This window comes from Protomyctophum bolini (assembly GCF_963924005.1).
Source record: "Protomyctophum bolini genome assembly, chromosome: 10".
NCBI classification, from domain to species: domain Eukaryota; kingdom Metazoa; phylum Chordata; class Actinopteri; order Myctophiformes; family Myctophidae; genus Protomyctophum; species Protomyctophum bolini.
The window spans coordinates 9046481-9068745 of record NC_137871.1 but is presented as its reverse complement, the minus strand read 5'-3'; the positions used below and the strand labels follow the sequence as shown (position 1 = coordinate 9068745).

The 22265-nt window shown below is 40.8% G+C and overlaps 1 protein-coding gene across 2 annotated transcripts; it reads right to left on the bottom strand.

Annotated features, from left to right (window-relative positions):
* Positions 1 to 4282: 4282 nt before the first annotated feature.
* anxa6 (annexin A6) lies at positions 4283 to 21293 on the bottom strand. Of its 2 annotated transcripts, none has more exons than XM_080774753.1 (25): positions 21128 to 21293; positions 19942 to 19993; positions 17346 to 17430; positions 17119 to 17213; positions 15646 to 15759; positions 15442 to 15532; positions 14448 to 14527; positions 14267 to 14323; positions 13822 to 13915; positions 13425 to 13520; positions 13234 to 13292; positions 11691 to 11813; positions 11386 to 11444; positions 10891 to 10969; positions 9833 to 9914; positions 8862 to 8956; positions 8348 to 8461; positions 7980 to 8070; positions 7567 to 7646; positions 7156 to 7209; positions 6955 to 7048; positions 6725 to 6820; positions 6339 to 6397; positions 5740 to 5877; positions 4283 to 4859 (listed from the first exon to the last, which is right to left on the bottom strand). In XM_080774753.1, exons 2-25 carry the CDS (start codon positions 19942 to 19944, stop codon positions 4797 to 4799), a joined length of 2001 nt encoding a protein of 666 aa, XP_080630879.1. In that variant the 5' UTR covers positions 19945 to 19993; positions 21128 to 21293; the 3' UTR covers positions 4283 to 4796. The 2 variants fall into 2 exon arrangements, with proteins under 2 accessions (XP_080630879.1, XP_080630880.1); XM_080774754.1 differs by having other exon boundaries at positions 5755 to 5877; positions 21128 to 21278.
* Between the last annotated feature and the right edge of the window lie 972 nt (positions 21294 to 22265).

The following is a 22265-nucleotide window of genomic DNA, read 5'->3' as shown; positions in this document are numbered from 1 at the left end:
ACAGCAAATAGTGTCTTATCCAACTCACATTCTCCACACAAAGTTCCAGCTTCACCTTCTGGTAGATAATATTCAGGGTTCCCCAGAGAGAGCAGGTAATAAGGCTGAACAATTATTATAAACATGAATTCCTGTCTAAGTCCTTAGTCCATGAAGCTTCTCAGTAGTAACAGGTAATGCAGGATGTTGCATTAGGAGGATATTGGTCATGGGGGCGGGTCGTTACCAGCCATGCCTATATGCTCGGACACAAACGGAATTCACGCGGTTGTGCAACTTCAGAAAGGTAGAGCCCACACACCAAAAGACGGTAAAAGATATGTCACAATTGTTAGAAAGTTTGTACAGTATGTGCAAACTGTCACATGAAAGTGTTGTCGAGACACTCTATGACTTTTATCTTCCGTGGAACCGCAGGACAGAGTCCAGAACAAGTTTCCCCATCTGAACATTAAAGTATTTCATGGGTGTTGGACATGGGTGTCACAATATGGGTGTCCAATAGGCTAAACGATTTCAAAGATGAAGCTCAACATTAGTTTCATGCACCTACAGTGTACAAACTTGCTGCCATATACTTTCTTGCTATCCTTTCAATAAAAATCTGAATACCTAAATCCTTCAGCAAGTGTGTGTGTGTGCGCGTGCATGCGTGCGTGTGTGTCAAGCCCTCCTCCCTGACCTCACTCACCTGTGCGTGCGTGCGTGCGTGCGTGCGTGCGTGCGTGCGTGCGTGCGTGTGTGTGTGTGTGCGCGTGCGTGCGTGCATGCATGTGTGTGTGTTTAGGCTGCTCAACAGTGCCACTTTAGGTCACCCAGCGGTTTTGCAACTGTTCATACTCCAAACATACATAGGGACATATGGCAGCCAGCCATTGGAGCGGTGTGCAGTGCACTGTTCAAAAATAAGAAAGGGGGGCGTGCCGATGGCCTAGTAGTGGTTAAGCGGCATACCACATAGGGCTGTATTTTGCGTGTCTTAAGTACCAGGTCTTATTACTTATCTCAAGACCTGGAGGCGTCTTACTTTGGCTATTCTGAGTGGCCAAAGAGCATTGACAGTGCACGCCTCCAGGTCTTAAGTTAAGTAATAAGACCTGGTACTTAAGACACGCAAAATACAGCCCATAGGCTCTAATGCAGCCTGACAGGCTGACAGCAAGTGTTGAGTTCAATTCCCGAGCCCAACGGACTTTACTGTCTCTCTCTCTCCCTGTTTCCTGTCACTTTCTACTGTACTAGCTAGGCAGAAAAAAGGCACCAAAAATATAATTACAGAAGCAAAGGAATAAGAGACTGGCTTGTGAAACGACTGAAGGATTCACACCTCAATAGCAAAAGCAAAAACAAACAAAAAACAAAAGCAGCATGAGCGCCTTGGCTTTTGGCCTACGGGTGGCACAGAGCTATAAAGGTCATGGGGTCACCAAAATCAGTAGGCCTATGGGGTCCTCTGGGGAGCACGAATGTGCTTGGCAAGCTTCATGGCAATCTGGCCATTTGACATTTTGAAATATCTTATGTGCAAGTATAGCCTAGAAAGGTTTGCGCTACAGGAAAGGCTATTCAGTCACCAAAATCAGCAGGGTATTCTAACAATAAAGATATTTGAGACAGATGTCATGACAATTTAGCCAGTACTTTTCAAGATACTACGAAGTGTGCAGTGTCAAATGTAACACAATGATGGTGATAGAGGAGAGGCCATGGAGTCACCAAAATCATTAAGCGGCTACCTCTGGAGAGCACCAAAGGTGCCCAGGAAACTGCCATCATAGCCACAGCTAGAGGCAATCAATATATCAATACATAAATACATAGGAAATAGATACTAATTGTTCATCATTGTTTTTATTCTATTTACATTATTATTGCAGTTTTGCTATTTAGGCTACTTTTAATATTATTAATATGATTTCAAAGTTACTACTGCTATTGTTATTACAATTATTCTATTCAAAATGTCGAGGAAATATTTACAAGAACAGACAGACAGAGAGAGAGAGAGAGAACAGATGACTTGGGACATTGGCTGTGAATGCATAATGGTACAGTATGTATATGGTATGATAATAATTATTTGCATTATTATTGTTAAATAATAATAATAATATAACCCTTTTTTAACCAAAAGTGGAGATACACTCCTGTGGATGTCAAAACGATCTCGTTTTAATGGACATCTCAAAACTATTCCTTTACATTTCTCTCAGATCTATCATTCGATTTTTAAGTTTTAATATTTGTAACTTTTTTAACACAGTTTGTTGAGATAACCGTATCAAATTGCTTTCTAACAATGACAAAAGTTTCTTACTTTAAGTGACAAATTATAAATGTGAATCTAACAAATGTTTTAGACTCAAAAACATTATTAAAATTCACTTTAATAATTATAGCATTGAAATAAATAAATAGAAAATGAATTTGAATTAGATAACATCAAACTAGTAGCTATATTCTCTTACAGAATTGCAGAGATAAAAAAAGAGAATAAATACAATTGCAATAATAATTAGAATGGAGATATACTGCTATATCGAAAGTGCCATCCGTCCATGTTAGACAGCAAAGAAGATATGATGACATCCATTTAAATGAAAACAAGAAATCCTTTCAGTTCACCGACAACCAAATAGACCCAACAAATAAATAAAATGTTCTCTCTAATTCTCTCATGTGAATAAACAAGCATAAACTCACCCACACATTCTGCGTGTGTCGGAAAGGCACTTTTTAAGGAAACTGGTGAATGGGGGGAAGCAATTTCACAGTGAGACTTGGGGAATTTCCACATAGCCCAGTCAACAGAACCTGGTATGTGTCCAATGGCCCGCTTTAGAGAGTAAAATGACATGAAGTGAGAAACATTCAAGCCCATTTATTTCCTCCTTGTTTACAAACACGAAGAACACAATAATTTATGCACATGTTCTATGGACCACAGCAAAGTAATAATTATGAAGATTGCAATCAATCAAAAATCATTTGAACAGTGCAGCAAATGCAGATTAAAGGTGTGTGGGTGACTCTTGCAGCTATAGCCTACTGACTATACATAATTATCATTACTTTGCCCAAGATGGGTCCAAAAATCTGCCAAAAGCCACACTTTTGCATGACCACTTAAAAATATGTAGATCACAATATTTGGTGGTTTATCCTGTACAAATGTAAGTGCTGCGCAGTAAGCTGTCAAAAGGAAATTCACCAAAAAACGCATATTTTGACAGGGACTGCATTATAATTTATAACTAGTATATGCGCTATTGAATTTGATCTCTTAATCTCGGATAATTAACATCAAATGGAGCAATTTGAGGTTGTGTTCTGCCACTAAAACTTTGAATGCTGCAGAGTGTATTTTGTTGCCTTGGATGTTAGCCCACTGAAGGGGATTTCCTCGCCTCAGACATCTTTTTTCTCCTTTCCTCTTTTAACTCAAAGATGGCCTGCTGACAACAGCTGCACTCTAGCATACCCTGCTATGCAGTGAACTGACGCAGAGGCTCCAACAGAGAATGTGTTTCACGCCACTATCAGTTGACAGCTGTGTTGTCATGGTGCCTAACCAAGTATACACATATACTGTAACCAGGTTGCATGAAATGAGGAACACATTAGATGTGTGCAAATATACCACAAGTTATGCATTTAGCAAAGTATACAAGAAAGCTGCATACCTACCATAAGCAACAGCTTCTTTTAGAATTAAATTGAAGGAGTCTGCAAGGCATCTTTTTTAATTTCTTTGTTCCTTTGTTGTGTTGGTCTGGATAATGATGGTCGTGGATTGACATTGTACTCTGATAGACAAAGCAATATAACGGCACGGTGCACCAGTCTTGAAGAACCTTGCGTGTCTTAATTAAGATCATTGTGAGTATATAACTGCCATAAAATATCAAACTGTTTTAGAGTATAGCCTCAGACCACAAAACACTGAAATGCTATTAAAAGCCTGTACAGTTTCGTACTGTATTTTGTTTGTTCAGTAGGCAGTGTATTAGAATGGGGAGTTTCCTGGTGTTCAATCTCCCATTTCTTTCTGCTCTTCCCAGTGGTATGGCCAATATCAACAGAGTTAATCATTGAACTGGCCCTACCAGCTCTCCACATGAACCACTGGTCCCCTCCCACAGCCCAGAATGTACAAAGAGCCAAAAAGGATCTCTAACTATAACCACTCAGTCACTGTGAACCTAAATATAACATTCAAGAAATGTCTTGAAATAGTTTTCAATGGCACACCAAAAAGCAGGAGGACAGCAATGACTTCGATTTGGATTCGTTTAATTCAGTTAGATGTGATAACTTGAAATCATACATTCGTCACTGTACACGTGGACATCTCGGTCACAAGTTAGAAGATAAGACTGGAACAGGTTTAGTTAGACCTGTAGCCAAGCATTGCAGACTAAATTTACCATCATTCATTATACCATTTTGGGTTCATTATAAAACTAAAAAAAACTAAACAGAAAAGAAAAAACAAAGAATAAAAGTTTCCCTGACTGACAAGAAAACACGAGCGTGACAGCAGACAATTTGCTTGGAAGGCTAGGCGGTCATACTGTAGGTCACTTGGTTTGGCATGAGAGAGTGGCAGCAGTTAGTGACAAACAATAAAAATATACTGACGGTTCCCCTCCACAATTCCATTCATACAGAGTCATCTGTGTACACCATAAATAGCTGATATACAAGGCAAGCTCACAACATGTCGCTGCATGTTGTGAGCTTGTAGATCTGCTATTTACAGTGCACGACACCAGCATCAGGCTTCATCTCCAGCATCAGGCATCATCTCCCCCACAGAGCAACAGCAGGGTTTTGCGGTAGTCTCCTGAGGTATCACCCTTGGGAAGAAATACAGCTTTAAGAAACAAAATTGGGCAGAAATATATAAGACAATCCTAAATGAAAGGAGAATTCCTGTTTTTTCCTTACTTAGCGAAATGGAAGTCAAATACCAGGTAGAGATGATAAATGCCAAATAGTAATACCATTAAAAGAGGAATAAATGGTTATTTAAAAAACAGGAATTGTCCTTTACAATGTAAAGTTTACATCAGATGTCTGAAGCTTTTAGAAGTTATTCTGTCGCTGTGGGAAACTGTGACACAAGCAATACATGCTGGAAACAGTCAGAAACTCATTTAACAAACACAAGGTTAGTTACACACTTAAGAGGAAAATAGAGGGAAATAAAATATAGAGGGTGCGAATAAACACAAGAAATAGATATTCTCATTTTAGCCATAAAATGAGAATACATAATCTGACAAATAAAATATACAATGTGACAGTCCACGCTGCAGCATATAACTTTATAATTTGTGGCATCTATTCTGGCACTGGCAGACTAATATATACTACCCTAAATAACCCTAGTTACCCTAAATGACATTATTGGTCTTCTGGGTGATTTAAGCATAAGTAAATATGGAGCTGCAATTGGGTACTTCCTGTCTGTTCTGTCGTTCACCAATCACGCACAGGTATACATATACAGAGGAAGTCAAGCATGCACAGGGAAATTCCTGTAAAACAGCCACAGACCTAATAGTCCACCACAGGAAGATATACAGCATCACGCCCCCCACCACCCCACTAGAAGGATGTGTTCTGTCCCCCAGAGAGGACAAAACTTCCTCTATAGAGTCAGGACACACAGAAGCTCACACACGTAGACACTACAAACAAGAGGGTGTTAATAAATAGACAATAGACACTTACAACCATGGTTTCTACCTGGATGAATTCATGGAGGGAGGCGTCTTGTGCGTCCTTGAACTCTTTGCGAATATTGAAAAGGTCTATCTCACTGCGGGAAACCATGATCCGAATGAGCGCTCTGTCGTCTGTGCCGAGGCCCTGAGGAGGAGACGAGCCTGTTTATTCACATCGTAGACCACTTTCAACCTGCCGTCCTCATTACCCCTAACTAACCCATTAATTTCCACAAATGGCAGAAATAGCAAATCTACAAGCTCACAATGTGTCCCAACTCCCAATGCAAAACATTGTGAGCTTGTAGATTTGCCATTTTCACTATTCCTCAGCGACAACATCGCACAACAAAGTATGAAATAGGCCGTACGTGGTTAACAGCAAGTGGAACAGCTACAATTCAAGAAATCACAGAAATACAACACAAAGAATGCATACACAGAATTAAAGTGGGAGATATACTATGCGCAATGACAATCATGACCCTTTGAGTAGCTTCTACAGACCCTGAATGTGGCTAGCATTCCTCAAGGCCTGGTGTTAAAAATGGACAAAAGCATCATCTGCTTGAAAGGAGCATGTATGCATTGCACACATAGATTTACCTTCATGGCTTTGTACAAGCGGTCTGCAAAATAGGCTGGCTGGTTCTTTACACTACGCACTGCAAAGGAAAGGAGAAGGAGAAATAAATGTCTGGGGATGAGCCACACTGTAATGGCGGGGCTCCACCGGGCGCGTTGCGTCTCCGTCGGGTGCGTCAAAAAACGAACAGGAGCAATTTTAATGCAGTCACGCAACGCAACTCAACGCAAACCAACGCAACGCAACGCAATGAAACACGGGCAGTGGAGCCACCCTTCATTGATTAAAAGGGGAACATTCCCTGACGGTGACGCGCCCGGTGGAGCCCCGGTGTACTGTAACTGTCATCACTCAGGACTGGAGGAACATTTTTTTATATGGCCAAAAGGTCAAGTTCCGTAATTACCAATTCCAAGGAAGGCATTCTTAACGTCTCCTGACATCTCCTTCTTGATTATCTGCTCAATGTCCTTATTGGAGGCTCGTACAAATTCTGTAAACACTGTAAAAGATAGAATGTATCGTTAATGATCACACATACAGTATAAGAAAGAATCACAGATCAGACTCTTTTTGTTCAATTATTTATCATTTTGATTGCATGCAGTTCATGTGTCCCTTAATCTTGGCACTTACCCCTCCTAAGATGAGGGAAACTCCTGGTACACAGAATGCTCATGAACTTGATTTCCATTTCATCAGAGTCTGCATTGCAAGCATCTGCCAGTTCCTGTGGAGTTCAATAAAAAGAACAATTGCAACCATTGCAACTTTAAAATCTATTCAGTATTTAAAAGATATTGAAACAGTGAGTACTATGCCGCACTGTAAAGTCACCTGAGCATCCACATCAGCTCGTTCTTCGTCTACTGGCCCCTCCTCTCGTGTACCCTGAACAGAGTAAAACATTTTTGGTTATGAATTGAACAGGGTACAATTTGTAAAAACAACATTTTCTTAAGTCCTAAATCCTAATACTAAATTGCTCATATACAACCTAACATGTTATGGTATATGCATTGGTGAGTTTTAGTTCAGCTATTTTTGAAATGAAGTAATGTGAATACTTAAAATCATTTTTGAAAATTAATTAATTAATTTCGATCTCTAAGTTAAATAGTTCATACTTAAAGTAACATCTATTTCCTGTACTGCAGCACCTGGTTGCAACCAGTGAGTTAATTACTGGAAACAAAAAAACAAGTTAGTTAACATAGGTTGCCACTTCCCTCAAGGAAGACGTTTTACCTGCGCCAGAGAAACAAGGATCCGACAGAAAAGTCCTGAAGTGTCTGACTGAATGGCTTCCTCCATAGTCTTTTTATAGCCTACAAAACAAAAACCCTCCATGATTTGATGTATGTACTGCACATAATGAGTATCAAAGGACTATATCCATTATTTCTTAAATGCACAATGACGTTTAGCCAACATTGACGCAATTATTTAGTGAGTGTGATAGCGTTTTAAGGTCTTTGGAGGACATGTAAACAAATGAGAAATCAAAAAATATAGCTATTAACTGGAAAATTGTCTAGGTTTATATGGCCGAAGAAGTGTATAGACAATGATGTATTCAGTCAGTCCTTTAGTAACAGAATAAAATAATAAAAGACCACATAATGGTATCACAGAGGAACTGAAACGTTCTCGGTTCTCACCAATCTCATATGCAGCGTTCATGGCTTGAATCTGTTCATTGTTCCTGGTGACCAGGATCTCAATCAGAGAGTGTTCATCTGTACCGGCCCCCTGTCACAACATCAGAGTTTTACAACACAACACAAGCCAGTGCACTGGCAGGCAGACGCTCACCATATTGATGTACAAGAATGAGGCCATACAGCTTAGAGTAAAAGTGTGTCTGCTGGCTCTCTATATGTAACAGTAAGAAGTCTTTTTTTGTTGTTGTCAGATGACAATTTATAGCATAGTTGTATACAATAGCAGGGTGCTACAGTATATGGTTTCTTGCTAGGCCATGAAGCGGCCTTGTTAAATCATTTTGTTGTTTGAGTTGTTTTTTCACCTCCATCGCTTTCCTCATCATTTTGGCATCAAACTCAGCTGGGTTCAACATAAGGCTAATGACGAGTCTCTCCAAGTTCTTTGACAGCTCAGACTTCAGGTCCTTCATCAGGTCCTGTGAGGATAGATCAAAACAATTGACACAGGCTGAACACAAATTTCAGTCAGTTTGCGTATATTTTGAATCATATGACTTTGCTGGACTATTCTGTTTCTGCACCTATAGACGAGCATCCAATTGGTCCATATTATATTGCAAAGCGAAAAAAAAAAGAAAATCAACTAGGTGCTCAATTGGTATTTTAATATTATCATAAATAAAGTACCATGATTTTTTTCCTCTCATTTCTATACTTTTTTGAGTGCTCGGATCGCCGCCTTCTCTTCAGTGGTCCTTATCACTGACATAGACATTTTACAGGTCAAAAGACCAATATGATCATGCTCATGTTAACACTGCCTGCCACCACATTATATTCATATAATGGCACCATGCAGTGATGCTGCTCACTCACCCTGCCCAATAGGGATTTGAAGCTCTGTCTGATCTCTTGTCTCTGAGCGTTGCTTCTCTGCGCAACAATGTCAATGATAGCATCTTCATCGGTTCCTGTTACCAACCAAGAGATAATATATCATGTATCAAAATGCATTTTGTTTCATTGGATTCACGAAAAATCAGTCATCAGTGACTCAAGTGGTATAGAGACTTCCAATGGAAAAGGCTCAGTGTCAAATTAAAAGAGAGAGAAAATAACTTTATATGAATATATGGCAGCCGCTGATAGATTCATTGGATTGGAGAGCCCCAGCTGTACTCTTGCAATTTGCCTTCTGACGTGCCCATGTGTGTTGTGTATGTACTGTATGTATATATGTATGTGTATATATATTTGTCTGCCGGTCACAGCCTCTCCACCATCAAGACTTCTGCAGTGCCTCCTCGTGGCCACACATGGTAACTGCATGGGGATCTCGGAGCAGCAGTGGGCCCCCAGAGACAAGGCATGCAGGCCCGCCGGTGTGCGGATAGTACGCCATGGCGCCTGGCAACCACTGCCCCAGCTATGGGTAAATAGTAGGGGAGACAGACCTCTTTATAGCTCTTGTCAGCAGCCTGCCTAGGAGAGGGAAACTCTGACTTAAAACCTACGGCCTGAGTGAGGACCTCTCTGTCACTGTCCCAGCTTGCTTGGCCATGGCAGATGATGAACCTTGGGCTTAAAGAGTGGGGCCCAGTATTGCGCACACTGCACTCCACTTAAAAACTCCATGGCGCAGGCCTGAAGGCAAATGTCATGATCATGATATATTTGTATATTTCTTTCCCCTAATGAATAACTGACTGTATTGTGTATGTGCTGCTCGCCATTTTCTATTTTGTTTGTTTGTTTTGTTTTGTTTTTGTGCTTTTTGTTTTAATAATAATAATAATAATAATAATAGGTAAATAAATAGGTTTGAATTTCCTTGAACGCCGTCATACCAAATCCTTTCATGGCTTTCCTCAGAGCTGGTGCGTCAGCGGCGGGGTCGAACCCTGACGCGGGACGGATGGTTGGTCTCAGCTGGGACAGAAAAAAGGGATGTAAGTTTGATATGAATACAGAGACGTCATCACGAGACGCTGCACACAGCACACACAATGCGGAGAGGCAAAGCGAAATGCGGTAGCGAGCGATACACATGATGCAAAGGTTGGCATTTTCACAAAGGTTTTATGACAATATCCCCCTGACATTTGAGGGGGAGTGAGCCCTGCTGAGGTTAGATGCCTTGACACCAATGTCAGGGGGCAGGGGGAGGGGAGGGGGGGGGGGTGCAGGGAGACTGAAGAACAACTGAATCAGATGAACATTTTGTGAGGCTGCCTTTTGTTTGGCTAAAATGCTGAGATCTCCGTGACATTCCCTGGCCCCTTAAGGGTCCAGTTTTTGGACAGAGCATCTTAACAAGAACCGCTGGTATTTCAGTGCTCCGATTTGTAAAAATGAACAGCATTCTGATCCTGTCCTCTGCAGTCAGACAGACAAAGCCTTTGCTGTGTGAGCATTGTCGCATTATCGCCACAACTCTGAGGCCCCGCAATCAATAGCTCATAGCGGCAGTGATGTAAATCGGTTTTCAATGTAACGAGTCCTGGGATGCAGGGATGGTCTTTTAGAAATGAGTCTCAGGGACATTTTATGAGTCTCACTGCAATGATGTTAGGAGTCACATTTTGCCATTTTTACAAATTGCAGCATTTAACTTTGAAATTTTTTATTTAAATTTTATATGTATAATGTGGTTATATTCATGTAGAAAACAGAAGAAGAAATGGTTATTATAACTAAAGCTAGCAAAATAAACTAGAAAAAAAACAGTACAGTAGTGCATCCCGTGGATGCAGAGGTCGCTGTTGTATACCCTTAACTATGAACTGCGTTTTGGGGTGCAAAATGCACCCTGTTTTAATCTCTGCATAGCATGGTCAGTAATTAAAGATGCATGCCATCCATCAGCCAAGCCGAAACATGCAATGACACATCTATGGGGCCAAACCTGGACTTTGGTCATGGAACTTTGTTCCCACATCTTGTAGGCTATCTGAGCTGCTTCGGGGAAGAATTCTCCAGCTAAGCTGTAATGATCAATACAAAAATAGGAGACAACTTTACAAACATAATAGGGCAATGTTTTAGTTATGGTATGGCATTATACGCTCAGCGTTAGACAGCCTGCCTATTTTCAAAATATAACCTCACCAAAAACCCTTCTGTCACATCCAATATTCCAAACTATAGCTGCTTCTGTGCCGGCAGGCCTATCTTTATATTATATTTATTATTATTTTTCTTGTGTGATGTGGTCCTGTAATGGATACCTCTCCTTTTTAGGAATAGTATTTCAAACAGCAAGTTTCCGTGTCATGATGTAACTTTGTTTTCTTTTCCCTTTTTTGCACAAGAGCCCTCTAGACTGCATGATGGTAGGTTATTGGATAATTAGTGCACTACTGCCACCTTGTGGTGGCTGCTGCATACAGCCATAACTTACTCATCATCTCCACCACACAGATTGAGTAGAGACCTCTTGTAGTCACCCGATGTGTCATCCTGAATCGTTGAATGAAAAATACACATTAATACAAATGTAATTTATTTAAACAACCCTTTTAACAAGTGCCGCTAGGCAAGAATGACATATTTACAACTTGAAAAATAGTTCTTAATGCCTTTTCTGTTGGATACATGTCATTTTTGCATCAAAGGGACTTGCGACAAAGTATACATCAGCCTTCACACAGTATCTTGTGAATAGTTTTTGAATAGCACACAATAGAAGTATAGCTGGCTCCCAACCTTAATCATGTTATAAAGAGACTTCTCGTATAGGAGACGGAAGCATTCTCGGATGTCCAACATGTCTATTTCAGAGCGACAGACCATGATCCTGATGAGAGTGCTGTCAGCCGTACCGAGACCCTGAAGACATGAGAGAATACATTCCATTTAGAACCAGGTAGAGGAAGGTCAGTGTTATATCTAACTTTAAAGTTTAAAGTGATTGATTAAAGTTTAAACAATCACTTGATCCATTTGCAAATACAAACAATCTCGCTGTCTGCCGGTAGAAAGAATAATAAATAAATGGTAAAAATGTCAATGAAGTGTCTCCATTATGTTATTTAATTTATTCCTATGTGTAATATGCACTATTGTTGTATACCATGTGAGCAGTAGAGTCTCACATAGCCAGACAATCAGATATATCCGCCTACTGATTGTCTAGGGAAAACAACATTCAATGTATGGGCAAGAGAACAATGGAGAAACCCAGCGCTAACAAACCTACACCTACTGCTTTCTTGAAAATCAATCCTGATATTGTCCCAATATGAGGGACCGCCGTGAAATATTTGCATCGTTTCCGCAATGTTATTGTTTATATTATATTTCAAAATAGTTTCCGCCTGGTTTTAGCCCATTCATTGAATTGAGATGTCACAAATATATCAGTAAGTGGAGATCTGTGATCATCTGACTTAGCAATTAGGCTATATAGTGATCAGTGGTGTACTGGCCATCAGGGTGTGCATGGGAGCATGCTGACCTATACTGGCCCATTACAATCAAGTTCCTATTAGGGATTCATTCATCCCTAATAGGCCTAGCTCACAGCCCTTAATTCCCCGCCCCCTTTCCCCGAGCTAATGGTGTTGACGTGACGTCACTCCATATAGACATTACATGTTAAAAGACCTACATTCAGAAGCCATAAACAACGCTTTTTCTTTTTTTCTTTTTTTTTAAGATTTTTTTTTTGCGGCTTACGCCTTTTATTGTTTTTTTTTAAGGGACAGACAGTAGGCTGACAGGAAACGGGAGAGAGATGGGGGAAGACATGCAGTAAAGGCCGTGTCGGGCTCGGGAATCGAACCCGCGGCACACTGCGACTGGATTACCAGTCGGGTGCCCAGACGGTAACGCCACCGCCTGGGCTAACGCTTTTTCTGAAGGTAAACTTTATTCTATTTGTTTTAGCTGTCTTACCATCTTGTTTTCTTCATAATAATATTGGTCTTTTACATTTTAACATTTTGAAACGGTGCAGAGAAAGCAGGTAGGGATGTAGCTCTGGTCCATGAGTAAGGCTATATGGACCAGAGCTGCTACAACGTCACCATCACCACTAGGTCTGGAAAGGGGGCGGGGAATAGCTGTGAGATAGGCCTATTCATAGGCTACTAGGCTCTGTGTTGTGTTGCTGTAAAAACGCCTGCTATTTTGGTTACATAAGTATAGGCAAAAGAAAGAAAGAAAATAAAATACTACACTGAACTAAAGTGATGCATGCTGTTGACACATAAAGTAACATGCTGCTGTTGTCACTAAGTATATTCACCTTCATTGAGAAGTAAAGGCGCTTGGCAAAGAACATGGGAACACTCCGTATGCACTGGACTGTGGGAAAGGACATGGCACAAAGCCTGGCTGCATTAATAGGTAACTTGACATTCCCAATCACATCGGCTAGTCCTAAGAAAAATGCAGAGAGTGAAATTGGCTGATAGAAGGTGGTGTGGTTCTTCTTACCCACGGCCAGCATAAGCCTCTCAAAGTCTCCCGACAGCTCGCTCTTTAAACTGTCCTCTATAGACTTCTCTGCGATACGTTCGTAGGCATCAAAAGCTACAAGAACAAGACAAGACACAGACATTTGTGAGTCGAATCATCCCGTGCCATATTCTAATTCCAATGCATAATACAACCAAATGAACAGAGTAGGAATAGTGGTCGAGGCGTTCTGTTCATACATTCCCACAATATCTGGTTAGCACACAAATAGCCGTGTGTATATGTAACAATGTAACAGCGTGACAGCTGATGTGGCATGTACTGTAACTCCCAATGGCTTCAAAGTTCACGGTGCGTATGCCTGCATTCCACAGTTCCATGGTAGTTTCAAGCCAGAGCACGTTTTAGTTCTCACCCATCTTGAGGTGGGTCACACTGCGGTTTCCCAGGATCATGATGAATTTGGCCTCGTCTGTCCCCCACTGCTCTTCACCTGCGGCATACAAGTCCTGAACATGTGGGAGAGAGAAAGAATCATGTACGGAGATCCCTTATTGGTCTTCGTCAACAAAGCGTATTTATTTTTGCAGGGATGGAAATGAACTTATTACAAGTATTATGACGTGGCCCCGGGCAGGAGGCTAGCCGTCTATAGACGAATCCGCGGAGCGCTGCCCTGTAGTTAATCATAACTGCGATGTCGCGGTTCTGGTTTACAGTTGATGACGATTGCCATCAACTGTTTATAAGAGGGTCTGTCTGAGTGTTTGTCCTTGCAAACAGCTGGCCCCGATCAGTGGTACTGTACATTTCTTATGCCATGTTGTCCTACTGGGTCTATTTTCATATTGGACGCTAACCTGTGCATCCTGCTCCACCAAGTCTGCATCCACCACTCCTGATTCGTCTCTGGTCCCCTTGAATAATGAATGCCAACAGTCACCAACCAAGTGACACACACACAAGACACACATTCAACTCCAGTCAATGACTGCATGCATTGCGACAACAAGTCCACAGTTGTCTTGCGGCTGAACAAACCTGAAGCAGAACAACCAGCATCTTCTTAAAGTGTCCTGAAGTGTCTCCAATCACGTCCTCCTCTATGTCGCTTCCATAGGCTGGAGACAAACACAGCACTGTTTAGTTCTTACGTTTATCCTGGTCAGGTTCGCTGAGCACGAATGCAGCAAAACATTAACATTGTGTGTGAAAATGTTTGAAAATTTGGCCAAACAAAGGCACATCAATGGTATACCCTGGTGTTGGGTACGACACTTCCTGGCTGACAACTAGTACCACCAGAAGCTCATAAGGTCATAATCTCCCCTGACTATGCAGGGATTTCATGTTATCCACGTTTTAACCCCGCCAACGTACTGGGGCTCCTTGTGTGTGTGTGTGCTTTGTTTCCTTCTTCCTTCCTTTTTTGGGCTTGAAGTGTATAGTGGTTGCTTATTTGGCCTTGCTTCCACATTTCTTCACATCAAGGAAACCCAGATGAATACTATGTAATTGTCCACAGACATCCATCTGAACATATTTTGTGCCTTTTTTTTTATTAAAATGTTTAAAAAATATTCAAAATATTTCGATTTATTCTCAATGTGTTTTTAAATAACGGATGTACAACCTCACAATGTGTCGCTGTGAGCTTGTAGATCAGCTATTCTCATTTGTGCTTGTTTTCATAGACCTGGCCACTTGTTTCTCTTGCAAAACTGGCAACACAGCAAGAGAAAGAGGAACTTATGCACACACAAACGCAAAGACTTATATGGGCTATATGAAAAATGTGGATAGGAGCGGTAGATATTTGGTCTCCCATGCAAGAGACCCGTGTTTGAATCTCGGGTAAGACATACAAATTATGCATAGCAGATTTAAGCAACTGATTATTCACCTATTTGACACCCAGAAACCCAGTCACTATAAAGTCAGTATGAATTAAAAAAATACCAAAACAGTTCTTAAATAAACATTGCTGACTTTTTATCTCATTGATATACATAAAATGAATAAAACAATGGCTCACCATCCCTGTATGCTGCTACCATGTCATGTATCTGCTGGTTGTTTCTGGAGGCCAGGACTTCAATCAGACATCTCTCGTTGGTTCCGGCTCCCTGGAAATATAGAAATGAAATTTAACGTGAAATGGTTTCTGCTTCCAATTGCTCAAGTGAGTATAATAATGAGAAAGATATATTATGATACTATAAATATCAACTAACAATACCTTGACGGCATCATGGATTTCCTTGGCATCGTGGTATGCTTGGGGTCTCATCAGACTAACGATGAGACGTTCAAACTTGCCCGTTAGCTCATATTTCAGGTCATCAATCAGGTCCTGCAGCACAGTGACATTACATGGTTACATATGTGCCCTTGAGAGCTACTGTACCCTCAGAAGCTGAAATGTGATATGACAATAATTACTCACTGTAGCAAGTATAGATTAACATAACATATCATCATATAATTAACAGTGTAGAGTGTAGACATTTAGCAAGTCTATGATTTTATCCAGAGCAACGTATGACTAGAAAATGTGCAATTCTGTGTGCAGTATGATGAAGATGTATGATGTATGTATTGACCAACATGACGTCACAAAGGGGACGGAATAATAAATACAACGTTTTTGGGGGTTGCTCTATAAATAAAGTCGGGCGATTACTATAGTGTGGTTGCGCAACCACACTAAAAAATGTAGGTAGGTAGGACTATATTGCATGAATCATAATCAACAAACTAGAACAGCGTACATTTTTGTGCTACAAATCATGATACCTGGTAAACATCCGACCTTGCGTTGAACAAGGAACCAACACCAACATGTCTGAATATAATATATCTACAAATAGGCAACACAAAGTTAGTTTGCGAAGGGCTCATTCTGTAGCTCCGAGATTCTGTAGCTCTGTAGCTTCTGTAGCTCATCCCGGAGCAACAGAATGAGTGTAGGGACTGAGGAAACATATCGGGGCTAAAAAACAATGAAAGATAGCATTCAATCAACGCAGCCACCAGTTTAACCTTCCATGGAGAGGGCACTCATGGTGACATTATGTGGAGACACTTTAGCTTGCACTGATTGGTCGGCCATATAATTGTCATGAACTGGCTCTCGTCATGACAAAAGGGGAGATGAAACACAGGAGTAAACTTAACATTATTTTATTTTTAACTAAAGAAAATCACACTTGTGTGAAGTGAGGGGCACTCTTATCATCATACATACATCACAACCCGTGCTCAACCAATCAAATCATCACAAATGTCATTCCGGCCAATCACTTTTGGCGTCTTCGCTTTTCTGCCCTCACTTTGCTCAGCCCACCATGGGGTAATCAGCCAATCATCAGGCAATTTTTGTGTTCAGACAAGTGACACAAACCCTCAAAGGCTGGGCTAGCGCCCCTCAAACATTACATGAACTGTGCAAAAACGTACACGATGAGAACAGTCAATGGTATCAGTAGTGTAAAGTGTGTGTGGCTGTGTGCCACTGTACTGTACGTGCAAGTGCAAAAAGCAACTGAACTGAAACCAACGCAAACAAAGATAATATGGCAAACGGGCAACGTGGTCTGTGTAGGAGAGAGAGAATGGCCTCGGCCAGCCTGCTTGGCAGGTGTATCAATCCCAATACACGCCTCAGTAGGCAAAGAAAGTAGTAAAAGGAAGTAGTGATGCATTCATTTACCTGTCCAAAACTGGATTTGTAAGATGCAATAATCTCCTGCCTCTGTGCATTGCTCCTGGAAGTGAGCAGATCCATGATAGTCTCTTTATCGCTGCCTGAAGGAAATGATGGCAAGGCAAAATTAGTATAGGCACAAGATTACATTAACAAGCACATAGATTAAGATTAAAAGATACGTGGTTTTGTGTCTTTGGCCAACCCATCACAGAGAAATGAGATATACTCACCAAAGCCTTTCATGGCATTGTAAAGATTCTCAGCATCAGCGCTGGGATCAAAATCCTCGGCGTCTGTTATTATGCCTCGGAAACCCTGCAAAAACACGGACAAAAAGTTTGTGTCTAAGTTAGTGGCCCATGCACCGCAATACAAAATGCTTAGTAAATCTCAGATTTGTAATGAATAGAACTCAAATACTCTACTGTAACAGGATCAAAATGTCGTCTTTTATCTATAAATGAAGATGTGTGTGTGTGTGTGTGTGTGTGTGTGTGTGTGTGTGTGTGTGTGTGTGTGTGGGGGGGGGGGGGGGGGTCTGTTATACTGTCATACTGTCGCAGCCCAGCACCTAATAATATGATGTGTGTGACTACAGTCGAAGGATGCATGTATCTACTATCTCACTAAAAGGCCATTAAGTCCAAGGAATTTCAATCTATACTTTCCACATAGGAGAGGAATGCTGGTACAGTGGTACTGTACTTCATGAGGTCATGTGATGTGACCCTGAAGTCAGGTGTATATGCTAACTTAGGCTACGTAATGGGCGTCAAGTGTATTTGTGTGTGTGCGTGTGTGTGTGTGTGTGTGTGTGTGTGTGTGTGTGTGTGTGTGTGAGAGAATGAATGAATTAATGAATGACATTTTTATTTTCGTGTCATGCCACTTTGGCCCATCCCATATGGGATTATATGACACATTTCACAGAATACACTGAATACAACTGACACTAAAGTCCTTCCTGTTCATACATTTGTACATTATTCGAACAAACAAGGCCATTTTACATGTAAATGGCCCTCCTCCTCATTGACCAGGCCTTCTCAAGGAATGAGGCAAATGAAAAAGTGTACTTTTGAAACAGGCGCAGACCAAGTATGTCAGCTCTAATTTGGGCACACAAGGTGTGTGTGTGTGTGTGTGTGTGTGTGTGTGTGTGTGTGTGTGTGTGTGTGTGTGTGTGTGTGTGTGTGTGTGTGTGTGTGTGTGTGTGTGTGTGTGTGTTGTTACTGGGCTGGGGGTGCGTGTAGCCGGGAGTCATGTTACACAGAGATACCTGGTCACTTTATGCTGCTTCATAGATAGACAGACCTTTATTATTCTATTATTCTATATTTGCTTGTGTTTTATTGTATTCTATTTTTGTGTTCTGACCTGTGAAGCACTTTGAGCTGCATTTATGTATGAAAGGTGCTATATAAATAACGTTTATTATTATTATTATTGATCCCCATGGGGGAAAATCAGTTGTCATAGCAGCACCAGAGTAAACAAATACTCACAAAGGATCTGCAAATTGACCAAACATTAAATATCGCCATGCGATAGGAGGTATAAAAACTGCTGAGCCTTGATTATGATTATGTCCAGCTAATTACAAGTTACAAGTGTACTATATCATTATGACTCAATTCAGTTACAAACTCATTCACTGGGGTTGAGTGAGAGTCTGAGAGAACCCAACCCACACACTAAAAGCTGGAACTGCAGCTGCTGTCTCAGGAAAATGAAGCTACTGGATTTTAATCGAGCTGGTTCTACAGTATATGCCTTGGAAAAGTGCCACTAGGCATTCCTGCTGCATTGGGGCTGTCAGCCAACGACGGCGTGGCCTGTCTACTCAGCCAAGGGGGTCCCTGCACATGCTCAGATACTCGGACACTATCCTTGTGACAGCTGGACAGCTTCACCCCCATAGCAACAGGGCCACAAATACAAGCCCCCTAGCAACAAGCCTTGGAGTAAACAGACTTTTCAAATGGCATTTCAGACCGATTCCGTTTTGTGTCGTGTTACATACTCCTAATTGTGAATAAAATATATTTGTCATTGTTGATGCCAATGTTTTCTACCTGAAACACTGGCTAAGAATTGACTATTTCTTCTTTGTCATCCCACGAAAAGGGCAAAACTATATGGGAAAACCATAAAGCCTCGATCTGTGAACCTTCTATCAGACAAGAGAAGAATTATTGGAAAAAAGACAACGTTACAGTAAAGCTGGATGTTTGCCACACGTTTTCAGCTGCTATTCTGCAAAGTCATTGTGGACTGATCCTGTCCTGTGCAGTCTTTCAGTCACATAGTTAGTGTACACATAGGTAGCAATGACAGGAGTCACATGGCTCCAAGGTTCATGCTTTGGCCGATGAAAGACTAGCATTCAACTGACCTCAGTGTTGTGACGTCTGCATCTCCTTCACAGAAAGAAATTCCATGTCTAAAAGACACGTTATGTGTATGACTGCATTCACTCAGTGTATTAAAATGTCCTCTCAGTACAGGGTTGTGTATAGCATGGAATGGCCTTCCTCTGCGTATAAGGGATTGTGCTACATTTCCCTCTTTTAAATACAATCTGAAAATGCTATGTAATGTTATGTAAATGTATTCCACTGTTTGACTGTCTGTTTTTTTTCCGTTTTGTGTTTCCTCTGAGGACTGCGGATGAAAATGAGCAACTGTGCTATATCCAGTGTATTTATGTCCATGTGACGTCCATTCATATGCATTGTCCTGTCCAAATAAACAAATAAAGTAAAGTAAAGTATTATAAGTGAGTATATCTATGACACAATGTGAAATGAGAGAGGCCTCACTTACCATTCCTACTTCTCTATAAACACTGTGCTTGCAGGAATCAGTCGTTTATAACCTATGAGAAGGAAATCATTAAATTCAATACACGTACACGTTCAGCTAAGAATACACATAATTTTAAAGTATCAATGCTTCTTATGGCTTTAGGCGGAGAGGACAGCTATACGTATGCATATATAACACCACAATGCAGAAACAAGGAGTCCATTTAGCTTAAATTGGTGACCTCACATTTGGCCCAAAAAGGAAGTTGGTGGAAAGATTTGGCTTTAATCCTGGTCAAGACATTATGTTTTCCATGAACATGGGAACTCACTTCTCCCTATAGTTCTAACCCTTTGCTACAGGTAAAAGGATTTAAAGAAAATGGTTATCACAACTTTTACAGCAAGAACAACGCTATAAAGCTGAATTATTATTCCAAAACATTATTAAATATGTTTTGTTTTTTAAATATATAAGAGAAATTAAGGATAGCACACAACTTTCACTTTTCACAGTAGGCCTATAGTGAATCGTAGAAGCAGTAGAAGGTTATGAATCAGAGCTAGGCCTATAGTAACATTCACGTTTTCCACAGTTATCATAATGAGTAAATAGAGAGGCATTTAATTTCTATAATATGGTATTTAAAACATTATTAAAACATATATATATAGTTTATTCAAGATGAAGCTCTCCCAAAATAGCCTGCAGTGTAATTTAATGATAGATTTAATGTCTAGTCTGCTGTAGCCTATAAGAGTGGGGAGTATAGGACCACACCCATATAGGCTATATCTGCACCCCAATTACATAATAGAAGAAGGCTACCATATTAGCCCAACTTTATAATGTCCCTGTTATTTTTCTTAAACATATTTAGGCTATATGTTTAGACATGAAACGTTCTATACTTTTCTCATACTCAACATGTTCATTTTAAATAATATATATTAGACTAATTAAATAACAATCCTCACCACTGTAGTCGGTTTAAAGGTAGCCTAATCTACAAACTAAAGTACCGGTAGGCTAATAAGTAGGACTATAGCCTACTCACTATACAATAATGACGTGACGTAGCCTACTATCAAAACTTATTCTACTACGTCTGCAGCAGCAGATTTAAACGGGGAATTGCATTAATTCTAGACGATTTAAATTTGAAGCTATAGGCAATGAAGTACAAATCCATCTCTTAGCTTACCTTTTGCAAGAAATTGACACACTGCGTCTTTCTCTCGTTCTCTCTGCTGACTGTGCTCCTCTCCAACCAACGCATCAGCCGGTTCAAGTCCCGCAGCAGCTGTCCCGTTGTGTCCTCTGACGTGGTGTCGCAGAGAACGCAGACAGCCTCTCTTAAAGCAGCGTGTCCAATAACGGGTAGGGCCTTACGGGAATTGAAAGTGTGTTGAACCCTATGTTGTTACTGTATGCTATGATGCGATCTATCCGGACATAACTGAAACGTGCCCAGTAGGCTTACACTATAGACCCAGACCACGCGTTCGAATTTGAATGCCAGATGCTTTTTCTGTTTTTTCACGACGCAGCAACATTTCTGCTGCTCCTGACCTGCGCACATCTGTAAAACTTCACTGATCAGCTCACCCCACATTTATTTACTGATCGAGAGGGTCACAAGTTCACAACAAACATTATAGTATTCAGTCTGACAGTGCACTGCCAATAACTTCAGCTGTGTTATTGTGTAGCATTAACCTGACGCTGCCAGATGAGGGCGGTATTGAGGCAACAAATTTGTGTAGCAAGCTTTTTGGATCTGGCAGCGTCAGGTTAGTGTAGCATACCAATCAAGTTAAAGGACAACTTAATTATTTTTCAACCTGGTTCATGTTTTAGGTTAGAGAAAGTAAAAGATTATAGTGTTATATATTTTTTTCATTTGCTGCTTTCTTACGTTTTAGGGATTTTAGCTGTTTTTGACAGGGGGGTGGGGGCATTCGAGCATGTATTTATTTTACAAAATGTTATAGCGATTTCATTTTTTACTATTTGTCCTACTAGACCCCAGGAAATTACATCTCACCACAAAATATATTCTCTGGCCAGATGTAATTTCCTGGGGTCTATATTAGGACTATAGTAGCCTAATGAAAAAAACGAATGTTGTCCTTAAACGATAGAACTGCTGCCCTCTTATTGTGAAATGTGAATTTGGTACTATAGATCAATGCATGCTGAGGCTGAGCCATATAGCATACTGGCACGAGTGTGAGATTGTTGACTGTTCTATTTCTGTCCTCTCAGACGCCCATTCCAGTAGAGGTTGAGGAATAGCATGACGTAGAGGTCAGTAAAGCCTGCTGGGACCGAGGCTACAT